Consider the following 21,709-nt stretch of genomic DNA (forward strand, 5'->3'; position numbering starts at 1 on the left):
TCCCAGTCTAGCCCGCCTTCTTATGAGCAGGGCGAGACACATCGCGTGAGCCGCGCTCTGGGGCGGATGCAAGCCGAGCTGTTTTGGGACTAATAGCGCAAGGCACCATAGCCTTCCACGGCCAATGGAAAGCGCTGAGTTGCGTGTTCTCGCTTATCGCCTTAGGTAAGGCTCCATTGACAGGGTTGTTGGACGTGGCCGCGCTTGCGCCAACGGTCGGGCCGCTCAGCCCCGGGGTTGACAGGTATATAGACAACCCTTCCCTATAACGAAAAACATGCACACGGCAAAGTCCATCCTGGAGCGAACGAAAGTCTAGGCGTCGGCACGATGACACGGGTGTGCGTCCTGGTTGTCCAGCGTCTCATGTATACAAACGGATGACCTGAGAAGACCGGGTCCACGGTGCTCGCCAGGATTCTTCTACCGTCGTACCACCCTTGTGTTTTCTGATCCCTCTGCAAGCCACTTTCGTTTTGCCCATTCCTTTGGATCGATCTTACATTGACGAGAATGGCTGACGCTTACGACGAAGAATTTTCCTCGCAGCATTCGACGATCTCTGGATATGCCTCGCAAACCTCTCTCTACGTCGTGGCCGTGATCTTCACGTTGATCGCTGGTCTCGTCGTCCTCGGACGTGTGTATGCTCGCACGTTCGTTGCGAAGCAGGCAGGTCTAGATGACATCCTAATTATGCTCTCCGGTGTCCTCTCTATCACCTTCTGTATTACTATCTACAAGCAGACGGAGTTTGGCATGGGCAAGCATGCGTGGCAATTCCCCCACAGCGACAAGGCCTACATCGTTCTCTGGTTCTGGGCGTCAATCTGGATCTACTACCTCTGTCTGGGTCTCACGAAGCTTTCAATCCTGATTCAGTATCTGCGTATCTTCCCGCAAGTCAACTTTCGTCGAATGTGCTGGGCCATGGTTGGCATAATCATCGTTTGGACTCTGTGGGCCACTCTGAGTGCCATCTTCATGTGCACGCCAGTCAACGTCTTCTGGTCGTCCGCAGACTACTTCGATGACCCTCGCTGCATGCCCAGATCGATCATTTGGTAAGTGTGTCGAGATATACTGAACTGGGGCAAGCCACTGACTTCTACAGGTACACCAACGCCGGCATCAACATCGTCACCGACTGCGCAATCGCCCTCCTGCCAATGAAAGTCATCCAAAGCCTCCAAATGCCCCGCCGCCAGCGCAACCTCCTCTACATCCTCTTCGGCGTTGGCTTTATGTAAGTCAAATGCCCCACCACACTCAATCCACCCCCCGCTAACCCTCCCCCCTCCAACAGCACCTGCTTCATCTCCCTCCTCCGCCTCGTCTACATCTACCCCATGGCCGTCAACCCAGACATAACCTGGCACTCCCCGCTCTTCTGCATCTGGTCCGCCGTCGAGCTCAACGTCGCCATCGTCTGCTCCTCCGCCCCCGCCCTCAAGAACCTCATCAAGCGCGTCTGGCCCCAGATCCTGCAGTCCTTCTCTTCCTCTGTCAAGCGCAGCGGTGGAAGTGGCGCCAGCGACTCCGCTGCCACAGCGATCAATTCCGCCAGCACGGTCTACAGCACGAAGGGCTCGACGCTCAAGGGCTCGCATGTGGCTTCCATCGAGGCGCAGACGATGGCCGCGCCAAAGAGGGGGTTTGTCAACCGGGCGCTGAGACTTTTTGGGCGTGGTGATGGGCGCGGCAGGCTGGGGAGTGATATTGCGCTTGATGATGATGTGACGCATCTCAGGAGGGAAAGCACGAGTCCGCCGGCGTCGCATGTCGCGAGTAAGAGTATTGAGGTGCAGACTGCTGTTAATCAGAGGGTGGATGTTGAGGAGGGAAAAGGGGGGTTTGTGCTTGGGGAGCGGTGTTGATGGGCTTCTCGTTTGTTCTGGTTGGTTTGCTGGGAGATGCTTCGATTCTTGGCCGTTTGGCGGTTTTCCCTTTCTACGCCGTGGTCATATTGGAGATTACGGCGATCCCAGACTGCATGTGTCGTCGATCGCGGCGGTGCAGACTTGGGTAATTATTGTTTGGCTCGTTGGGTGGAAACAGTCCTTTCCATTTCTTTGCTGTCTGCTTTCTGTGTCTGTAAATCTAACCGTACTTCGACAACCTAACCTACAAATTCAGAAGGATGAATCTATTCAGAATACGTTTCGCCATTGTGTCAATATTGACGGCCTGGGCAAGACCTCAGCTGCCGAGTGATACGTTGCTCGAGCACTCATGGGAATGGGAGGATTGTCTGCGCACAAGTGAGATACGGTCGTTCATGAGTTTGAAAATCTGACTTCATATGGTACATTGCCTCCGACACTGCAGGCAAGATCGTCTGAGTTCGCACGCCCGCGTGCGTATGCGTATACATCCGCAGTATTACCCTCCGAATCATTTCACGCCTCTTCCTCCTCTTCCTCAGCACCAACCTCCTCATCCTCATCCCACTCCTCCTCCCCACCCTCCCCATCCTCATACCCCTCCCCGTCCTCATCCTCCTCACTATCCTCTCCGCTCCCCTCGCTCTCCCCGCCCGAAGGATCATAGTCCTCCTCCTCCTCGTCCTCCGCATCCTGCAGCGCCTCCTCGGCCTTCTCCAGCTCGCCGCGCCCGTCGTCGTCGGCGGCCGCCTCCTCGCCTGCTGCGGGCTTGTTGACGTTGTACGCTTTCGCGCGCCGCTCGGCCGCCATGCTCGCGTCGTTCAGCGCGTGCGCGCGGATGTACGCGTCGATCGGCGCGAAGTCGGCCTGGTCGACCATGCTGAGCTCGTGCTCTTCGGTCTTCTCTTCGCTGCCGTTGGCTGCCGGGGTGAGGGTTGTGATGACTATGTTGAAGGTGCGTTGGAGCACGGAGGTGAAGGAGATGCTTTCGATGGCGTGTAGGGGGAAGTAGCTGATGGGCTTCTTGAAGCCGAAAACTATGCCGGTGGAGAGGAGGAAGAGGTAGCCTGGGAGTTGGGGTGTTAGTTTCTATTGAGAGTGCGGCATTCCTTCACCGTGGACGAACCTTCTTTGCTTCCGCGGAAGGCTTTGGTGTGGAAGGCTTTCTCGCCTTTGCGGTGGCTCTGCGGGATCTCGCTCGCGAACTCGCGCTCGTCCGGCAGCACGAGCTTCTTCTCCAGGGATGCCATGAAATGGTTCAGCTCCCGTCGCGTGACGTCTACAAATGTATCCTCCTCGCTCCCGTGTAATCGCGTCGACACGCTGACGACCTCCGGCTTTCCTTTCGTCTCGTTCATGGTCCAGACAAGCGGTTCTGCTGGTGAACCGTCGTAGCTCTGCGAGCCTGGGAGTGGGAAGACGACAAAGTTCTGCTGGCGTTGTGCTTTGTCGGGTACGGGCAAGCAGAACATGGTGTCGACATCTTCGCCGCGCAGGGTGTATTCGACGGCGCTCGTGGCTTGGTTGATCAGGCGGATTTGGCGAATCAGCAGGTTGATGTTATCGTGGACAAACTGCAGCTTGAGCTTTTTGCGCAGTGGAGATGTGAAGCTGACGTCTTTACATTCAAAGTCGATCTCTGGCGGATTGGAGATTTCATAGCTCCCTGCTTTTGTCCTTATCGACCGCGCCGCAGCCTCGTCGCTTTGCTCTAGTTTGCGCTTCTTGGCCAACGGTTCTTCGGGCAATTGGTTGCCATTCCTGTGCGGCATTCCGTTGCTGACATGCTGCTGACTTCGCTGTGATACGACAAAGGTCGATATGTCCCTAAGCAGTTCGGGTATGCCGTTCTGGAAGTTCCCTGCGAAGTTGGTAAGTTGCGTTCGGCTTGTCTGCGTGAATGGATCAACACACTGGCAGCCTCTAGGATTCTGACATGCAAGTCGTGGTTACGACCAAATGCTTGCTCCACTATCTGCGCCGAATGAGAGTCCATGATGCGCGAGTGGAGGTTTGCGAGTGGATAGAGCGCAGAGTATGCGCACAAAGAAGTTCGAAAGCGCTCGAGGCGTCGAGTCGCGTTGCGCCGACACGCGACGTCAGCGTTGGCGCTGGAGCAATCAAATCGCGCCGGCAAGCCGTCAGACAGCTTTCCGCCCACCAAACACCAACGATCGCGACAAATGCCACCCGGCCATGTCCAAATCCTACAGTTTCTCGCGCTTCGGGAACATTGAAGCCCGGAGTGCGGTGTGTATTCTGCTTCTTGCCTCACACGGATGGGCATTCCCCGCCTCGAAAGGTCCATAAATCTAGCGTTTTGAGGCTTGAAGCATCGCGCCCGCCATTGTACATGTACTTTCTCACCAAGTCACTGAAGATACAGCGAGCATTTCGTGAGTGGGACGCATCGGTTGCCACCGCTCCAGACGCATTGATCCATGATCCAAATGGACGTGCCCTGTCTGGTGCGAAATAATAATCGCTCACGCACCCCTCAGCGCTCATAAGGCTGAGGCAATTGGCATTCCTTGGGCACGTCCCCAAACGGATCCCTGATCGCCAACCGCGGTCCGAGCCAAGAAGCGCGTTTGGCGGGTCGCAACCTCTACTTGCAGTACATGAAATGAGACGTCGCGACCTTCCAACACAGCCTGTCGTCAAACGGTCGCCCTCCCACGGCGCTGAGGTGTGCTCGTCCCACGGCCTCGGTCAGTAATATCCGATGTCCTCGGTAGGTCTATCGAACCCCAAAACCTGCTCAGCTTGCACCGCAGCGCCAAATGTTCGCGCGCGCCGCCGTCTTCCAAGCCTCTTGGCATGAGACAAGACTCTTGCCTACGTTACGCAGTCCGTCGCCGGCAGGCATGGCCGTGGAGGTGTAATGGCGCTGTGTCTCTCCTTGCCATCGTCTTTTCCATCAGTTTTCATCTCTTCAGCGCCATCTTTGCATATCAACCACCGCACGCGAGCCGCCGTGCAGCGCGAACCCTACGCTCAAGCCCGCCCGCGCGCTGCGACTTGCCTATCTGGGGCGTGATACCACGTGCTAGCCGGGGCTGCCGCCCTTGCTTCCAGGGAGCCATTATGCTCTTCAGAAATAATGTAATCTCTATTGTGCCCTTCCTCGCCGCTTGTAGTCTGGTCCTCGCCCAAGAATCGACAACGCAAGACGCATCACCCAAATCTTTCGCGACACCCGACCCATCACCATGGCCCACAGTCAGCGTCTTCTTGCCCGGCAGTCTGCACTTTCACGAAATGCCCGGGGAGGAGAAGAACTGGGCCGCTTCGGTCATCACCGCTGTATGTCGAGCACTAATCACAATGCATCACTCGAACGGAGCTTGACACTGACGAACCCACCCAGAACGATAGCCAAACCGCCTACGCCATAGGCTGCATCTCCGGTCCACTCAACGCCTCCACGCCCGTCTGCGGCTTGCAGTCCTCCATCACCGTCACCGGCGGCGAGAGCACCCTCATCTACACCTACAACCCCATCGTCACGACCGACAACGGAATGTACGTCTCTTTTCCCTCCCAGCCTTCCCTACCCCGTCGCCACCCAGACCCCAGTTTGCTAACCCCATCTCCAGGCCAGGCACATCCAACCCCGCCGCCGCCGGCCCTTCCAAACCCCCGCACTCCGGCGCCACGATCAACTGCAACCTCGTGGGCGGCACGCGCGCGACAGCAGCCACGTGCACTAGCAGCTCGCAGATTCCGGGGCTCGGGCTCGTGGGTTCTAGCAGTACGCTCGCGAGCACGCAGATCGATTATGCTACGCTGACGGTTACGGCGGGGAGGGAGTTGTTAGTGAGGGCGAGTGGGGAGGCGGGAAATGGGGGTGGGGAGGGGAGCGCAGGGGGTGCAGGAGTGGGGGAGAGTGGTGCGAGGGGAGGGTTGGTTGGCGGAGAGGGGATGGTGGCGGTGCTTGGGGTGGGTTTGATGGGGTTGGTGCTTGGGGTGGGCGTTTTGTGAAGGGTTCTTTTTTTATTTTTTTTGGGTTCTATTTTTTTGTTGCAACAGCTTGCGGCAATGCCCGGTTCAGCACGGCGATGGCGTTTGGGGCGTAGATTATTGGCTTGTAAGAAGTCCAGGAGATTTGATATCCGAGATAACTCTGGGAAACGGCTACAGAAGCGCCTTTTGAACATCATCTTCTCTATCCATGAGCATCTCCGGAAGCTGACTCCAGGCCCTTGCCACTCGCTTCTGACGCTTCGGCACAAGGCTTGTATTCCGACGAGAGCGTTCTGCATACGTCGACGGGGCCGCAATATGTTTTCATCAATGTGACCTCACACGATAAATATTGTGGGTGGGCAGATTTCGAAGGTCTAACCTATGCAAATGAGTAAGAAGTAAAAACCGGCTATTTGTCCAAGGAGCGACACATAGACTCAAAGCACGTTCACAGTGCCATGGGCCCACACAAAGTGGAGATTCGCAGGTTCTTGCTAGTACAGCGCAACACAGATGTCGTTGCCTTTTGTGTTTTCTACTTCTCAATTGCATGTCATCCCGCATCCAAGGCGATTTTGCCAATGCGGAGATGAAGCAAAAAGAGCGCAAGGTAAGACGTTGATTGAGGACGCGAGCGGCTCCAGGAGCGATGTCCGTAGGCCTTGCATCTTCATTTACACGGTAGCCGATCGTGTTAGCAGCGCGACACAATCCTTACAAGAAAGCGCGCGGCGATGAAGGCAATGCCTCGAGGATTACTCTTCAAATGACCGTCTCTGACCCCGGTCCCATCTTGCGTGGCGGAGTCTCGACAAGTCTTTCTCTTGACGCATGTCTTCGAAACTACCTTTGGGCGTCGTTCTTGTTTCTAGCGCATGTAAGCAAGACGCAGCAAGCAAGCGTTTGGTTGCAGCAAGAGCCGGGCGTCATACTGCGAATCGCTATCTTGCTTTCACTTCCCTCATGCCCAATGTGTCGCTGGGTGACCTGAGCCCATAGGCAGCGGAGGAATCGATTCTACCGACAGAAGAGTCGCTTCGCGATTCGGCTACGGCAGCGATTGCTTCGGAGCGATTATGGCATTCCAGCAACCAGGACATCGATGAAAAGCAGCCAGGGTGCGAAGGCTCTTGCATCTTCATACAGGAAGTAGCCTGGCCTCTCCTGGCATCCACGCCATGGATGGATGAAGAGTGAGCACACAACAACACGGACAGTCAGTCATCAGGAGCTGCAAGAGATAGAATACCCCTGAGCGGAGCCTGCTGGCAAGGCTTGGGAATGAATGAGTTGCATCGTGGCCATGTCAGCGGATGGCACTAAACCACGCTTTGTTTAGACACTTGCTTGACAAACAACGAAGCATTGGAAAGCGACCAGCGCGGCGTCCAACACAGCAAATGCAGACCCTGTAACAATGGCCGGCGAGCTCGAATGCTTGAGCCTGAGTACTTGCTGCCATTTTAATCCTGCAGAATGGAGACCCTTCTCGCCATTCGATGAACGCCCGATCACAACACCCTCGAAAGTCAGGGTCGAACAGGCTCTCAGCAATCCCCTGCCTCACTGCACTGACAATCTTGAACGCAGACTCTGATCACTGTCCACGAAGATCGAGAAAGAGGAGGCCTTCCACATGATCACAAGAGCTTGGAGTAGCCGCAAGTGGCACATAGGGCTCAAGGAACCCACTCAAGAGGCGCGAGACATTTGAAAAAAGGCGAGCGAGCAAGGAGCCGACTGTTCGCCACCAGCACAATGGCAACACCGGAGGCATGCAGGCTCGGGGCGCCACCGCAGATAGCTTGGAGGAATGAAACTCGGCTGCTGTGACCTGTCGTCTCCGTTCCATGATGATGTAGCCCGTACTTATGCTCTTCATGAGGTCGTGCGATCACTCGGAGCGCTGGCAGCTCTCCCGTCGCCTCCTCCGAGACAGAGACCTTCTGAAACGAGATAGACATTCGAAGATAGCCATCAATTCCGAAAGACTCGTTCACGGTGCAGCTACAGGGTTCGATGAGCATGGCCCATAGCGTGATCTCCCATTGACCCCCTGCCCACCCCATTGCCGTGAGGATCCGCACGCTCACAGCCTCCGGAGCCCGTGAAGTGAAGTACAGCGTCGCTGCGATCACGCGGAACGCGGCCGCTCGCCGGCCATGGCGGTTGACCACGCCCTCACAGCATGCCATGCCAATGCAAGATCCAATATGGCCTGGTAGATCGATCAAATCGTATGAGCTCGTTGCCATGACCCAGGGCATGCTCCCTTCGTGATCCTTGATCCCGTGCGGATACCACAAGAGGCGCAACATCGTCGCCGGGCAAGCAAGAGGAGCCTCAGGCACTGCAGCTCCAGGTGCTCACCTGCCTGCCGTCCCCATCGTAGCCGTCCGACCGCCAGGCGTATTTGTCTTTACGGTTGCCTGCAGAAGGCACCAGAAATGCCAAGAAGTCCGCGCTAGCGGGACTATTTAAACCCCCTTCCCCTCCCTCCCCTTCTCCTGATCTTTCTTCCTTTCCATGTTTGCCACTTGACCACTTGACCGCGGTCGGTGGGTGTCGCCGTCCCAAGCACACCCAGCCACTGGCCCCTACGGGGGTTAGAAGGCGGTGTCGATCTTCGGACGATACCTCGACATAATTTTTGATTGCACCCCAGTCTTCGGACTCATATACCTTTTTTCATCAGTTCATCCGTTGCTTGCAACAGGTGATTGGAGAAGAAAGTCATCGTCGTGATGTTATTGTTGTTGTGCACCGTGTAATGTAGAGCCTGTGTAGCCCCATGTTGTTGTTGTGCGCCCGCCCGTGGTGCGGATTGCGCTGGTTGTTGTTCATGGCGTGCGGTATGTGAGGCCATCTAGGCCCTGTGGAGGTTCATTGCCATATATTGAGGGTAGTAATGGCATTGTTATGGTCCTCAAGCACTTCTTGATGTCCCATTGTATAGTCAGGTCATCATGATAGACCGTGTTGGCGTTGTTGCGCTGCTTCGAGCCCGGGCACGTGGTCGCGGAGGACGACTGAGTGCCCATCGACCACCCTCACGCCCACGACGAAGGCGGCGAGTTCTCGAGAGGCTCTTCGATGGCAGCACTGCATCAGTATCATCATGAAGTTCTCCGATCCCCGTATCTCCTGTTGGCGGCGTCGTTTTGGCCATCGCCGCCTTGCCCACACTCTCGCTACCCTCACTCGAGCGTTTCGCCACCGCCGTCGGGCTTCTCTCGTTCTCTCAGTTGCATGCCCACAACATCGAGGTTGGCTCTCCCAGGGATAGAGAAGCATAATCGAGAGACAGTACTTCAAGCGAGCATACTGACAGTAGACCTCGATCGCCGACGACAGCGTCACTCGCGATGGAGCCACCCACGCGAGACCGACGGCGAGCTCCTCAGCCTGTCAGCCTCTGTATGATTGCGCCGCGCACTACGCAGAAGATCGCCGATACGACATCCATGCCACAATATCTGTACAACCTCTTCGCTCTCTCAATTCAGCCGCAACCGGGCGACCCAGCAAGAGCATGTACCGAGTGTCCTCAAGCATGCTCCTGGCGATAGCTGATGGAGATCTCACTACAACGCCTTTGCCACAGCGTGAGTGAGGACATGCGGTACTGCGGCCACGACTGCACTCGATTGCAATGGAAGAAGCAAGGACAAGACACCATCGAGTACAGATGCAGCCACTGTGAGGTGGATTGACAAATTGTTTCGACGATGGTCGCTTGCACCTCTTGAGATCGCAACAGCAAGAGTTGGATATGAAGCCACGGAACATGATGATCAGAGGTCTTTCTAGCAGGGCAGGCATCTTGAGCATACAGTACAGGTGTCAAGAGAGCTTTGCCGGACATAATCAGCGCGGCAGTATGTTGCAGACGCCGCAACACATTAACGAGCCCAGCATGCTGTGAGGTTGTGGACACCATGGCTGTATCATCTTTGAAGATCCGCGGGCATCAAACATTCAAGAGGTGGTTTGCATGTGCTCATTACTTTGGACACAAACTCAGTGAGGCATACCGGTGGCGAGCATGCATGCAGTACCCTTCAAGCCGTGAGAGGGCACGATCATCGGGAGGTGACAGCAAGCGCCATGAAGACGGCGTTTTCAGACCTGGTCTCGCAGCAGCATGCCGAGCATAGCTTCAACTTTGTTCCGTCAAATGGTACAGGTTTTCCGCTGGTTGGCCTTGATGGAGCTGCAACGCTGGCCCACGGTCCGGCAGTTTGATCACCGGAGAATTTGGAAGACGTTTGAGAGGACGCAACTTTGGTTGGACAGGTGCGCTCATCATTTCTGGATACTTCGGACCTCCAAGCTGTGACAGGAACAAGATGCGTTGGGCTCTCAGAACCCAGGGATCCCCTCCGTGAGATTGATTGCCTGGCGAAGGCGAATGTGGCACACCTCGACACATGTTGGGAGATGCTCTATCCGCAAGCCAGTCATTCCCAAGCTCCGCTACCGGCCATGCTTCATAGACTTCAAAGTGCTCCATGTACGCGTTGCGGCGGACATCTGTCCAAGAAAACGCTCGGAGAACGGAGTACATGGCGGGTATTCTTGCCACACGATGCAGTTCTTCCTCTGCGGGGCCTGCTGGATACTCTCCACGGTGCATCATTCATATCATCCGGCTCCTAGTCCTCCAGATCCAGGTCATCCAGGTCCAGTCCATCCAGGTCCAATTCATCCAGGTCTAAGTGATCCAGGTCCAATCAGGAGTCCCCCGGCCCATGAGCCACCAAAGGAATTCATTGCCGCGTGCCAGCCGTACCCCATCTCCTACGCAATGTCCCACCTCTTACATTGCTCGCCATTCAGCAAGCCACAGCAAGAACTAGGCTTTGAGCTCGCCGCATACCTCTTGACGAAAAGGCATTTGCTTTGAACATTCCTGCCGCCCCACTGTAACCCACTTATGCTTGTTGCTGCATGGAGGCACGCTCTACCGGTCTGGCGTTGGCTTTTTCCAACAAGATTGCGCTGGAGATATGCCTCCGCTGCCTCCAACGTATTCCCTCTCTTCCTTCGCTTTGCGGAGAATGGTCCAATGGTGCCAGTGTCTTCGCTAACGATTGGTCGCATGGCTCGACGGGGCCGATTTAAAGGCTTAATGCTTCCGGAGTTGTCCTGTTCCGAAAGGTGACAAACCGTCGAGCTGTCTCCGCCACTTGAGATATGAGGCTCTTTCAAGCGCTCAACCTCGTCTCACCTACTGGTGTTGCGATGGGCAATCAGCCATGCGTCGTCCTGTAAACGGCTCGCGGGTTCTTGAGTCGGCGGTATCAACTTGCCACGACGCCGACGATGTCGAACATGCTGGCACAAATGCCCTGAAGATTGTTGCTGCCATGGTTTCCCAACAAGATTGACCTCGCTGCTCTGGTCTACGGCCCTTGTGCAGAGTCGCAGAGCAGAAACTGTTTGGTTCAAGGTTGCCACGCCACCAAGCTCGCACTGTTCTGCTGTACCCATGCTTTTGTGTCGATGATCAGTCTCCAAGGTCGGCTGTGCGCTCGATCAACCGTTGTACCCTTCGATCAAGATGTCTGTCTCTTCGAAGCAAAAGATGGATTCGAGGGTGGAGATTGTCGTTCTGTATGACCGTGCGTTGGCGAACCAGGTCAGCCAAACCTGAGCGACGTCTATTGTGCGCTTCATCATCGCCGAATCGCTCGCGATGGGGACTGAGAATTCCGGAAATCGGTACGGATGCGAGCGTGGTTCTCGTGGTTCTGCTATCGGACCATGCTTTGGCATCACAGGTCACCCAGCCCGGTTGCTTTTTGGTGGTGTCTCTCGCCATGACTGTGGCCTCTGCGGTCAAGAAGTCGGAGTATCTGATGCAGATGATGATTTTGGCCGTCACCGTCGTCAACGAGCTAAGGGCTATCATCGTCGCTCTGCGTCATGGCCATTTTTTGCCGTTGCAGGTCAGTCTGCGTGAGCGAGGGTCGTTGTTGCGCTCAGCCACTGCCATCGCCACGCGCGCCTTTATGGCCAAAGCAGTGTCTTCGAAGTGTATGACGAATCTTACGATCGTTGTCTTTGAGAAAGGCGATGGATGTCGCTCAGCTTGCAAGTCGCAAGGTGAGTGAGAGCTTGTCGGTCAGCGTGGGCGTGGTGACCGCCCGCCGCTCTGTCTCCGCCAAATGGCAGCCGTGCCGGCTCGATCGGTGCTGAATCACTGCGGACTCCAGCGTATGAACGTTGCGATGTCCGTGACCATGTTCTGGTCGATGTTGCTAATGCGGCGGGGTGTCGATGCCTGGTGACCCCTTGCTTGCTGGTGGGAAGGTGTTGGTCCAGCGGATGGTGCGCGCCAAAAAGTACGCCAGCGGTCACCCGCTCATCCAAGGGGCTCCGTCCGCGACCACAACAGACTCCACCAAAGCACCTACTTGGCCCACAGAGTCTGTTTGAAGTGCTGCAAATGATCGCTTCGACTGCGTGTCTCTGCGCGATGATTTACAGTGCTCCAGGAAGCCGTGCTCCTCTGTTATCCAAAAGAAGCCCCCTAAGCCCGCATCCTTGCGGCTCAGTTACACGGCAAACTACAGTCACTTGCTTTTCCTTCAAGCCTCCTGCTTTCCTGCGCTGAGAAAGGCTTCGCAATCGATGATGGGGTCGATCAAGTGCCTGAGGGATATGCAAATGCCATCAGGTTGCAAGGCGCTGGCGATGCCCTGTGTGCAATGGGCGTGCTGCAGGCGATAGACATAGCGGTACGGTCGCAGCCTCAGTGCCGCCGCCCCATACTAGGTCACAGCACTCTGGCAACAGACCGCGCAAGGGGCGGATCATCATCGCTAGCACTCTCGTAAAGGCGTGGGATGCACTGTTACGTCCTTTGAGCCCTATTGCTGCAGGAAACCGGTTGGGGGCTACCAGGCCTTTCATGCCATGGATGATCAGGTCAACATCGCAGCTCGCTGGTGGCTTCTACGCGAAGCATTCTCAGTGAGAACGATCGGTGACCAAGCACTGCAATAGGATTATGTGGCAAGCCTTTGGCACGAGCCTCAAGTAGTAGCAACAGCCTGCCGCATGGTCCCAAGCAAGGAGGTGACGACCGGGCACAATAGTCCGTCGAACCAAGCCGGTCCACCCCCAAAGACCTGAAGGTGTGTCACGTGGGCCTTAATGCATATAAGCGTTGATTGTGTCCAAAACGTCACCCTTCGGGGTTAGGCGTACAAATCCTGATGTCGCAGCGGTAGAGGTAAGGCCCAGACTAAGGATCACTTGGGTGCATCGTACGCTGAAATGACACCTGCAATTTTTGGAAACACAATTCGAGCTGAGTTCAATTCTCGCCGACATCATCTTTTTGATGGCTTTTTGCACTTTGCCTTTGTCCGATCGACCACGGCATCTAGCCACACCATCAGCCGCTCGTGCCTTGCTCTTGCCGATGCAACAGAGCAGCTAGCTGATTGATGCGACAATTGTCACTATACAGTGACATTCCCGTGATGCGGTGGTTGGTAACCCTGCTTCGTAGATGTCTCTTCCGGTCGCCGTTCCGCCGAGCGCGGGAGTCTCCTCAAGCCTGTGGCCCTCGCTTGCAGGGCAACGGCTCTCCCAGCCACCACGGCAGGCCAATTTAACCATTCGAACGAACAGCCCGTACTCTTGATCATTCTTTTGCTCTTCAAGCATCAAGCAGTGCGAGGGCGGACCGCGCCGGATCACACTTCCCACCAGCGTACAGCATCAGCTCAAGGCAGGCCTCCGCACCTCCGAGGAGCGGGACCGCGATCTTGGTAGCCGCAAACCGATATGTGATCGGGGGCTACCGTGCAACGCTGGAAAATCAGACTGCTCGGGCGCTCTTTACTGCCCCAGCGCCCTGACCAATGCAACAATGCGGCCATTTTTGCACCAAGTCAACATCCATCGTCAGAAGCGGGCGGGTCCGGACCGCTTACTCGACAGTGGCCACAACTAGCAGCCTGGCAAGGCAAGGCTCCTGGAAGATTGTTCAAGGAGTTCCTTGTGGCATATGAAGGCGGCATGAGTGCCCACACGCCAGCCAGAACGCGACGAGACATGAGCTGGAGGTGGTTCCAATGGGCGGCGGACTGTCACGGCGGTCACGGCGGTCACGGATATCGAGTGTTCTGGACGCTTGCCGCTCGCTCTGACAACACATCTTGGTGGGCGAACCTTCGTGAATGGGATGCGAGAGTTCCGTTGAGCTTGCAAGGCTGAGACACCCGTTTTTGACTTCGTCTCTCAGCGATGTCAAAAGACACCAACGTTCCAGCAACATCGCCGAGAAGCTTCTCCAGCGGCTGGCCGGCACTTTTGAGGACAGATGCTTTCGGATCCAGGAAGGAAGTTCATCTTATTCCGGAGGAGATTTGACAAGAGATACGCGGGTACCTCGGTCTGCTTTGGAAGGCTTTCATACAATGCTACAGGACATCCTCGCTAGGTGCGTATTATTTTGATACAATGTCAGCGTGGCAGTGGACCGTTGCCCTACTTGTCATTCTCTGGATCGTTCCGTTCTGCAGCTTCGCCCGGGCTCTTCGTGCTTCTGCACCAAGAAAAGTATGGGGGCCATCCACAAGATCTGCCGGCACCCCTGGAACAGTGACCACAATTATCATGCAAAATAACAGATAACAACGACGTACATAGTGTTAAGTCACGCGAGACTGTGAGATGGGCTGAAGGGCGAAGAGGTGAGGTCGAAATTTAGCCCTCTGCGTTTCCAGCCACGAGTGGGGGCCGGAGACTTCGAGCATTGCCTTTTTGTGCCATAGCGTAACTGACCTATCCATTTGCCTGACACGCACGTCTTTTGAAGACACATAAATACTTGATGCTTACTCCTTATTTCGTACATCATCTGGTGATCAACCATGTGCAGAAAGGGCCATGCGGATTAGCACAGCACCTCAAGATCGATCCTTGGCACTTGAAGCCATTTTCCAGCTGGATCTGCAAGGCATTTTACGATTGCATTATTTGCAACGACAGGTGATATCAGGACATTCAACGTCGATCGTACTACCAGTAGTTCTGTTCCATGAGCTTCGCATACACGCATTACGGTTACGTTCACTCGAGGCGCACGAAAAGAGCATCGCTTTTGAATCAGCGGACTCAGCCAAAATCCGCTGCTGTAGCAGAAGCGCGTAAACTCGCTGTGGCACCTCAAGGAATTGCAGACGAGTTCTATTGCTCTTGTTCTATTTTTACTTATACACAATGTCGCAACCGCAGAATGCTAACCGCACTTCTGAGGTTCACCACCGCCTAATATGTTCGTCAGCAAAAAGCACTCTCAAATCAAGATCCTGAGGGATGGAAGGAGCTTACCTCGTATCATCTTCGCAATTGCCTGCATCAGACTAATCCCCATAACAATACAGCCGAACGTGATGCACACGTACGCCGCATACGTCTCCCACGTCCTCCGCTTCGTCAACTTGACGAAACACAGCGGCGGCAGAATGTACGCGAGCGCGCACGCGCTGGTGGCGCCCACGAGCTCGAACACGACGCCAATGTCGCACGTGATGAGCGAGAGGGTCATTGCCGAGACAACGAGCGAGGTCGTGAAGATGAGGTGGCGGTTGGGCTGGTGCGGCTCGCCGGGGAAATAGTATTCTGTCATGACTTCACGGCAGACGAAGCATTCCAGGGGTAGCGTTGTGATCATGTTCAGGCCGAAGCAGAGGCGTGCGATGTTGACCATGACGTTGTCAGTGGGAAAGTTGTTGAGCACGTTGCCTTTGGTCATGTCGCCGAAGGTGATGTAGCCGCCCAGTGCCATGGCGAGACAGGCTACCATGGAGATGCCGGTGGAGTAGTGAGTGACGCGGGCGAAGCGATCCATTGTAGGCTTGCGCAGAGAGCCATAAATGAGAAGGCTGTTGTGGTGGCAGACGAAGGCGAAGGAGATGACGCCAATCGCTTGGAAGACGCCGTCGTTGATCAAGAGGCTGCCGCGGAGTTGGCCACGCATGTCAGGAGGTAGCCTTGGACCTTGCGTTACGATCGTGATCACAATGATCCCCATGCTTACGAGAGCGAAAGTGCTGGCTTTCGAAAGCTGTGAAGTGTTAGTAAGAGATTCGAACTAACTCCAAGCTGAGTGCATACCATTGCAATGTCTCTATACAAAGATAGCGGGTATGATAACCCAAGCACGAAGATAACGATAGTCGCGCGCCGGTCTGTGAGCAGCCAAAGAATCGGCGTTTCAGGGAGTCCAGGGAAGATAGCAGCTAGCACGTGCGGTATCGTGTCACCAATGATGATGCAGAAGGCTACCATGCCGCCAAACGCAAAGGCCCACTGTGCAACAGAGATCGCAACGAGGCCAGACTTGCCGAAACAGTGCTGCATCGTTGCTTGGAAAGAGTTTGCTCCGCTGAGCTTGGAGTTTGTGACAATCAGCCGGATCGTCCAGTCCACGGTCACAGTCAAAGCCACGAGCAAAAACACGCCAGTGAAGAGACCTGCTTGTCTGAAGGCATAAGGCTGTCCAATGATTCCGGCGCCAATGATACTGTTCGCCATGTTCATAAAGGCACTCTTCATGCCACTCTTCGGCCGAGCGGATTCCAGGAGATCATCTGGATTAAAGTCCTCGGTGGCCACAGTAACACTGGGCGCCTCGATCTCGGTCAAGAGCGGTACTCGATGTCCGTCATTCCCCCCGGGGGAGTCAAGGCTATGATCTTCCGCTAGGTAATCCTCCTCCTCGATCCAATCCCTTCCATTTGCGGTGCCATTCGGTTCCGCTGAGGCCCGCGGTGAGGCAACGTCAAATCGTACGCGGTTCGAGGTTCTCGGTGTACCGTTCGCTCTAGGCTGCGCGAATGAAGATTGCCGTCGAGGCAGTTGTTGTCTTGCGCCTTGTGCTTTCGGCTGGTTCACGGACTCAGGACCGGGCGATCCATCCCTAGACTCCTGGAGCAGTCCGGCTGCTTCTTCCTCGTCGCCGTCTCCGGCGCGAGAGGAGTTGCGAGCGTTGCTATTGTCTCTGGCCATAACATCGTTGCTGTGTAGTGTTCAATGCATCGTGAGAGTGCTTTTTGGTGAAGACGGAGAGAGTTGCACGTGACGGAAGGTCGGGTCCACGTAAGCCAATCGTTCGCCCAGCACGGGCGTCCAGCTTGTGACGCTCCACATCCGCATCCGGCGGGGATTTCCGTCAGTGCCCTGTTCAATGATGGTATTTCTATTTTTGACGATGCGAAATACAAGAGCACACCAAAGAGATCAGAACGCAATGATAGGTAGGCCCATGCATCCTCACACCTATCATCTAGAACATGGCAAGCAGTAATTGTCGGACCGGATCAATCTGTCTGAGCCGTCCATTCGCAGTGCACGTTCTCCTGAGATGACTTCGCGCTTGCGGCCTCATTGTTTACCTTGACGCGCTTTTTAAAATTCGCCGAATATCATGAAGTAACGACTATAGGACCGAAAGTGGACACCGGAATGGACATTGATCATACGAAGCCATGAATCTCTCAGCATTAAAAGCAAAAACCCTCCAGCACATCGCGTTCCTGACCGGCGCGCCAACAGCAGGCACAAAGGCTAGCATAATATCAGACCTCCAGACATCCCTCCACCAACCACGACTCACCAAAAATGCCACCCGCATCCTCAGCGTCGACATGGGCATCCGCAACCTGGCCTACTGCGTAATCGACGTCCCGCCTCAAACACCTTCTCCAAAAACCAAAACAACCCTCCACGCCACCCAATGGAAACGACTCGACCTCCTCTCGCGCCTCAGCTCCAGCAGCTCTTCTCCCGACCTCCCCTCAACAACCCCCGAGCCCCCGCGCAGGAAACTCACCACCGCCGCCGCCACAGCTACCCACCCCAAACCCTCCTTCACCCCCAGCACCATGTCCCGCGCCGCGCTGACCGTCGCCCTCGACCTCCTCGCCCACAGCCCGGACACAATCCTCATCGAGCGCCAGCGCTTCCGCTCCAACGGCTCCTCCGCCATCCAGGAATGGACCGTCCGCGTCAACATGCTCGAGAGCATGCTGTGGGCGTGCTTTGAGACGCTGAAATCTGCCCGCTCCCAGGACGAGGGGAAGGCGTTTCCAAAGCTGCACGAGTGCAGTCCTAAGCGCGTTGCGGGGTTCTGGGCTGCGAGGCCGGGGGCGCAGGGCGTGCCGGGGGGTTTGTTGGGGGAGGGGTTTGGGCTGCTGGAGGAAGGGGCTGGTGTGGATGCGGGGGGGAGGAAGGCGAAGAAGGCGGCGGATGTGAAGAAGGAGAAGATTGCGGTGCTGCGGTCGTGGCTGGATGGGAGTGGGGGTGTGGAGCTTGTGTTGGAGGGGGAGACGGAGATGACGGCTAAGGCTTTCGCCCCGGGGGTGAGGAGGAGGGGGTCGAAGGCGCTGAGGGAGGGTGAGAGCTTTTCGAGCCAGGAGACGAAGCTGGACGATTTGGCGGATTGCATGCTTCAGGGTGCGGCTTGGGTGCGGTGGGAGGAGAATAGGCGTGCCATTTTGCAGGCTTTCGAGGAGCAGTCGAGAGAGCGCTGAGACCTTACGTGCCTCTTTGGGCCGTGTTTCGTGGGCAGAGAGCTCGACGTGGAGCAACAGTATTGGCATGCTCTAGTACCAACTCCAGCAGGACAACGCTTTGCATGAGGGCTTAGAGCAACGTCAAAGCCGACACTACTACCAATGGCTCGAAGCCGACCACCAGAGAGGCTAGCCACCATGCTGCAGGCAACGAACGAATCGGATTGGAAAGAAGGCGCTGTAGGGTGCCTTGCCCCATATACAGATAACATGTACCGATCGGCACAGCGTCTCGAAACTCAGAGTGTCAAGGTTGCCGCCGCAGCATGGGTAGCTACGACACGCCGAGGCGCTTGAAAGTGATGTACAGGCACGCTGGGAACGAACTTTCACAGCAAAGTTTACGAAGAACAATACAAAGACCAACGTGGGAACCATGAATCTTCAAAAGAGAGTTTTTGTCAAAGGAAAATTCAAATACAAATTCGTTACGCTAGATGGGATCTCGCTTTTAAATCCAAAACCAAACAGAAAATTCAGGCCGTCGTAATCATACCTCCGCTGCCGCGAGGCAATCACCACCAGTCACCCTGGTCGTGCATGGCGGCAGCAGTCTTGCTGAAACCGGCAATGTTCGCGCCGGCGACCAAGCTGGGGAACTCGCCCTCGGCCGCGGGCACGTAGGACTTGGCGGTCTCGAGGCAGTTGGTGAAGCAGTTCTTCATGATGTCCTTGAGCTTCTGGTCGACCTCCTCGGAGGTCCAGGACAGACGCTGCGAGTTCTGCGCCATCTCGAGGCCGGAGACGGCGACGCCGCCGGCGTTGGCCGCCTTACCGGGCGCATACCAGATCGCGCCGCTCTGCTTCTCGCGGCGGTGCGCCTCGAAGACGTCGATCGCCTCCTGCGTGCAGCCCATGTTGGAGCCTTCGGCAATGAACTTGCAGCCGGCCTCGATGAGGGCCTTGGCCTCGTCGCCGGAGACCTCGTTCTGGGTCGCGGAGGGGAGGGCGACGTCGACCTTGCCGCAGTGCACCCAGGGGCGCTCGCCGGCGAGGTAGTTGAACTTGTTTTTGTACTCGGCGCTCTCGGACAGCTCGGTCAGCTGCTTGCGGCGGACCTTGAGGTCGGCGATGTGGTTGACGAGGTCAGGGGTGATGCCAGCCTCGTCGGTGGCGATGAGGGCACCCTTGGAGTCGGAGAGCGAGACGACGGTGCCACCGAGCTCGATGACCTTGAGCGCGGCGTACTGGGCGACGTTGCCGGAGCCGGAGATGGCAACACGCTTGCCCTTGAAAGACTCCTTGCCGCCAGAGGCGTACTGGATCATGTGCTCGACGTCTGTTGGGATTACTGATTAGCCGCTGCTCCGGTACCCTGACTTTGGCTTCCTCAACTTACAGTAAACGCAGCCGTAGCCGGTGGCCTCAGGCCTGATCAAGCTGCCACCCCAGGTGCCACCCTTGCCGGTGAGGACACCCTCCCACTTGTTGGTGAGGGCGCGGTAGGCACCGAACATGTAGCCGACCTCACGGCCAGTGACACCGATGTCACCGGCGGGAACGTCGGTCTCGGCACCGATGTGCTTGTGGAGCTCGCGCATGAAAGAGCAGCAGAAGCGGCGGATCTCGCTGTCGGACTTGCCCTTGGGGTCGAAGTCGGAGCCACCCTTGCCACCACCCATGTTCAGACCGGTGAGCGCGTTCTTGAAGATCTGCTCGAAGCCGAGGAACTTGAGCACGCTGAGGTTGACGGTGGGGTGCAGACGCAGACCACCCTTGTAGGGGCCCAGGGCGGAGTTGAACTGGACTCTGAAGGCATTGTTGACCTGGACCTCGCCCTTGTCGTCCTCCCAGGTGACGCGGAACTGGATGATACGCTCGGGGATGGAGACGACCTTGAGGGCCTTGCGGTACTCGGGGTGCTTCTCGAAGAGGGTGCTGTTCTCGAGGGTTGAGGCCAACTCTGTTGAGATGGATCAGCTTAGGTTGCTTGGAGAATGTGTTTCCAAGTCAATGCTTACCGTGGTAGGCCTGCTGGAACTCAGGCTCGTTGGGGAGGTTGGCCATTGTGAGGGTTTCTAGTGTGTGTTGTGCTGTTGGGGGGTGTTTACAGTCCAGGAGAGTGGTCGCGTGCTATGGATGGGAGAGTTGCGGGAGATGGGGATGTGGTGAATGGGGAAGATGGAGGAGAGGAAACGAAAGCTCCCGTGAAGAGAGAGGGCACGGGTCTACTTGTACGATCACGCCTCGTGCCAGAGCTACCTACCTACCGCGAGCCATCCGCGACTTTTTCTCAACGACGCTCGGGGCAAAAAAGCAGCTCGAGCTCACACGTCACCCACGGCAGCCCTTTTCGGGGCTCCAGACAGACTAGCCCACCAGCCCACCAAGCGATCGCGGCGTGGCAGGACGCTCGTGAACGCAGATTGGCGAGCGGCGGGAGGGTCGGGAGCGACAGAGGGTACCGCATCTGGAGGCGGCGCTGATATGAGCAGCTGGCGGGATGAGAGGCCAGCGAGGATGGGTGTGGTCATTCTTCGCCTCAAGGGACCGGCACTGATAAGGCAGCGCGCGCTGTGACTGGCCGCGCGCGACCCGTGGACCCTGCGGGAGGCGGAGAAGGCGGCCAAGCTTCAGGTTAGAGTTGATTCGCCTGTCCCACACGTCTGGCCGACTGCGCCGTCGGGCCTCCCCGCAAATCCAAATCCAGCCTCGCCTCACTGCCAGCCTGGTCCCGTGACCTCGATCTTATCAATCTCACCGAGGCCGGCTGCGCTAACATCGCCGACAGCGGAAGGCCCATCTCAACCGCGGTGGTGGGGTGGCGTGGGCTGCCCTGCTCAACCACTCTTCAGCGGCGGAGACGGCAGCTCTCACACGCCCTTTGCCCTGTCTCCAGCCCCGTTCTCGCAGCCAGCACTGGTCGGCACGCGCAGTCGGAGATGAGCGGAGCTCTACTCTCGTCGCAGAGGCTGCCATGTTTCCGTACCTATCTTGCACTTGACAACACCAATCGAGTCATCTGCCCACGCCCGGCTCGGAGACTCTTGGCTTTGCTCTGCTTCGTGGCCTGCCACGCCTGCCTTTAGCAAACGTGGTTTTCACAGAATGACACGACAAATCTGCCCTCGCCGCAATTGCCGGTAGATTTACCAGCGCTATTTGTTCGTTGAGAGTTGATCGTACTTGGCTTCCAGCCGAGGCTGGCGTCGTTTCAGGAGCATGCAAATGGGAGAACAATCTTCCATCTCTTGTTAGAGATGTCAAAACGGGATCTGCCCCGGGGCAGTGTGCACTCGTGAGCTTCGGCTGCGTCGTGAA

The 21,709-nt window shown here is 56.4% G+C and overlaps 6 protein-coding genes across 6 annotated transcripts; 3 read left to right on the forward strand and 3 right to left on the reverse strand.

The window, feature by feature from the left end:
• Nucleotides 1-513: 513 nt before the first annotated feature.
• On the forward strand, nucleotides 514-1,877 carry WHR41_04656 (uncharacterized protein; the record flags this gene model as incomplete). The annotated part of the gene is made up of 3 exons (XM_069373262.1): nucleotides 514-1,064; nucleotides 1,115-1,246; nucleotides 1,307-1,877. 3 exons carry the CDS (start codon nucleotides 514-516, stop codon nucleotides 1,875-1,877), a joined length of 1,254 nt encoding a protein of 417 aa, XP_069229760.1.
• A 522-nt stretch (nucleotides 1,878-2,399) lies between these two features.
• WHR41_04657 (uncharacterized protein) lies at nucleotides 2,400-3,937 on the reverse strand (the record flags this gene model as incomplete). Its single annotated transcript, XM_069373263.1, has 3 exons — nucleotides 3,798-3,937; nucleotides 3,010-3,744; nucleotides 2,400-2,950 (listed from the first exon to the last, which is right to left on the reverse strand). The coding sequence occupies exons 1-3, from the start codon at nucleotides 3,877-3,879 to the stop codon at nucleotides 2,400-2,402; spliced, it is 1,368 nt and encodes a 455-aa protein (XP_069229759.1). The 5' UTR covers nucleotides 3,880-3,937.
• An 818-nt stretch (nucleotides 3,938-4,755) lies between these two features.
• Nucleotides 4,756-5,867, forward strand: WHR41_04658 (uncharacterized protein; the record flags this gene model as incomplete). Its single annotated transcript, XM_069373264.1, has 3 exons — nucleotides 4,756-5,189; nucleotides 5,254-5,408; nucleotides 5,483-5,867. The coding sequence occupies exons 1-3, from the start codon at nucleotides 4,971-4,973 to the stop codon at nucleotides 5,865-5,867; spliced, it is 759 nt and encodes a 252-aa protein (XP_069229763.1). The 5' UTR covers nucleotides 4,756-4,970.
• A 9,034-nt stretch (nucleotides 5,868-14,901) lies between these two features.
• On the reverse strand, nucleotides 14,902-16,883 carry WHR41_04659 (uncharacterized protein; the record flags this gene model as incomplete). The annotated part of the gene is made up of 3 exons (XM_069373265.1): nucleotides 14,902-15,140; nucleotides 15,204-15,939; nucleotides 15,990-16,883. 3 exons carry the CDS (start codon nucleotides 16,881-16,883, stop codon nucleotides 15,112-15,114), a joined length of 1,659 nt encoding a protein of 552 aa, XP_069229762.1. The 3' UTR covers nucleotides 14,902-15,111.
• A 479-nt stretch (nucleotides 16,884-17,362) lies between these two features.
• WHR41_04660 (uncharacterized protein) lies at nucleotides 17,363-18,406 on the forward strand (the record flags this gene model as incomplete). The annotated part of the gene is made up of 1 exon (XM_069373266.1): nucleotides 17,363-18,406. One exon carries the CDS (start codon nucleotides 17,363-17,365, stop codon nucleotides 18,404-18,406), a length of 1,044 nt encoding a protein of 347 aa, XP_069229895.1.
• Nucleotides 18,407-18,843: 437 nt separating this feature from the next.
• On the reverse strand, nucleotides 18,844-20,750 carry GDH (NADP-specific glutamate dehydrogenase). Its single transcript, XM_069373267.1, has 3 exons — nucleotides 20,410-20,750; nucleotides 19,788-20,351; nucleotides 18,844-19,727 (listed from the first exon to the last, which is right to left on the reverse strand). Exons 1-3 carry the CDS (start codon nucleotides 20,453-20,455, stop codon nucleotides 18,964-18,966), a joined length of 1,374 nt encoding a protein of 457 aa, XP_069229896.1. The 5' UTR covers nucleotides 20,456-20,750; the 3' UTR covers nucleotides 18,844-18,963.
• Between the last annotated feature and the right edge of the window lie 959 nt (nucleotides 20,751-21,709).

This window comes from Cladosporium halotolerans (genome assembly GCF_011745625.1).
Source record: "Cladosporium halotolerans strain TM138-S3 chromosome Unknown Sca13, whole genome shotgun sequence".
Classification (NCBI taxonomy): domain Eukaryota; kingdom Fungi; phylum Ascomycota; class Dothideomycetes; order Cladosporiales; family Cladosporiaceae; genus Cladosporium; species Cladosporium halotolerans.

Excerpts from the sequence above, each read along its gene's own strand:
- GDH (XM_069373267.1), bottom strand. The coding sequence starts at position 20,455 with ATGGCCAACCTCCCCAACGAGCCTGAGTTCCAGCAGGCCTACCACG. Across the intron at positions 20,352-20,409 it reads GTTCCAGCAGGCCTACCACG|AGTTGGCCTCAACCCTCGAG; the intron begins GTAAGCATTGAC and ends CCATCTCAACAG. Across the intron at positions 19,728-19,787 it reads CGGCTACGGCTGCGTTTACT|ACGTCGAGCACATGATCCAG; the intron begins GTAAGTTGAGGA and ends TAATCCCAACAG.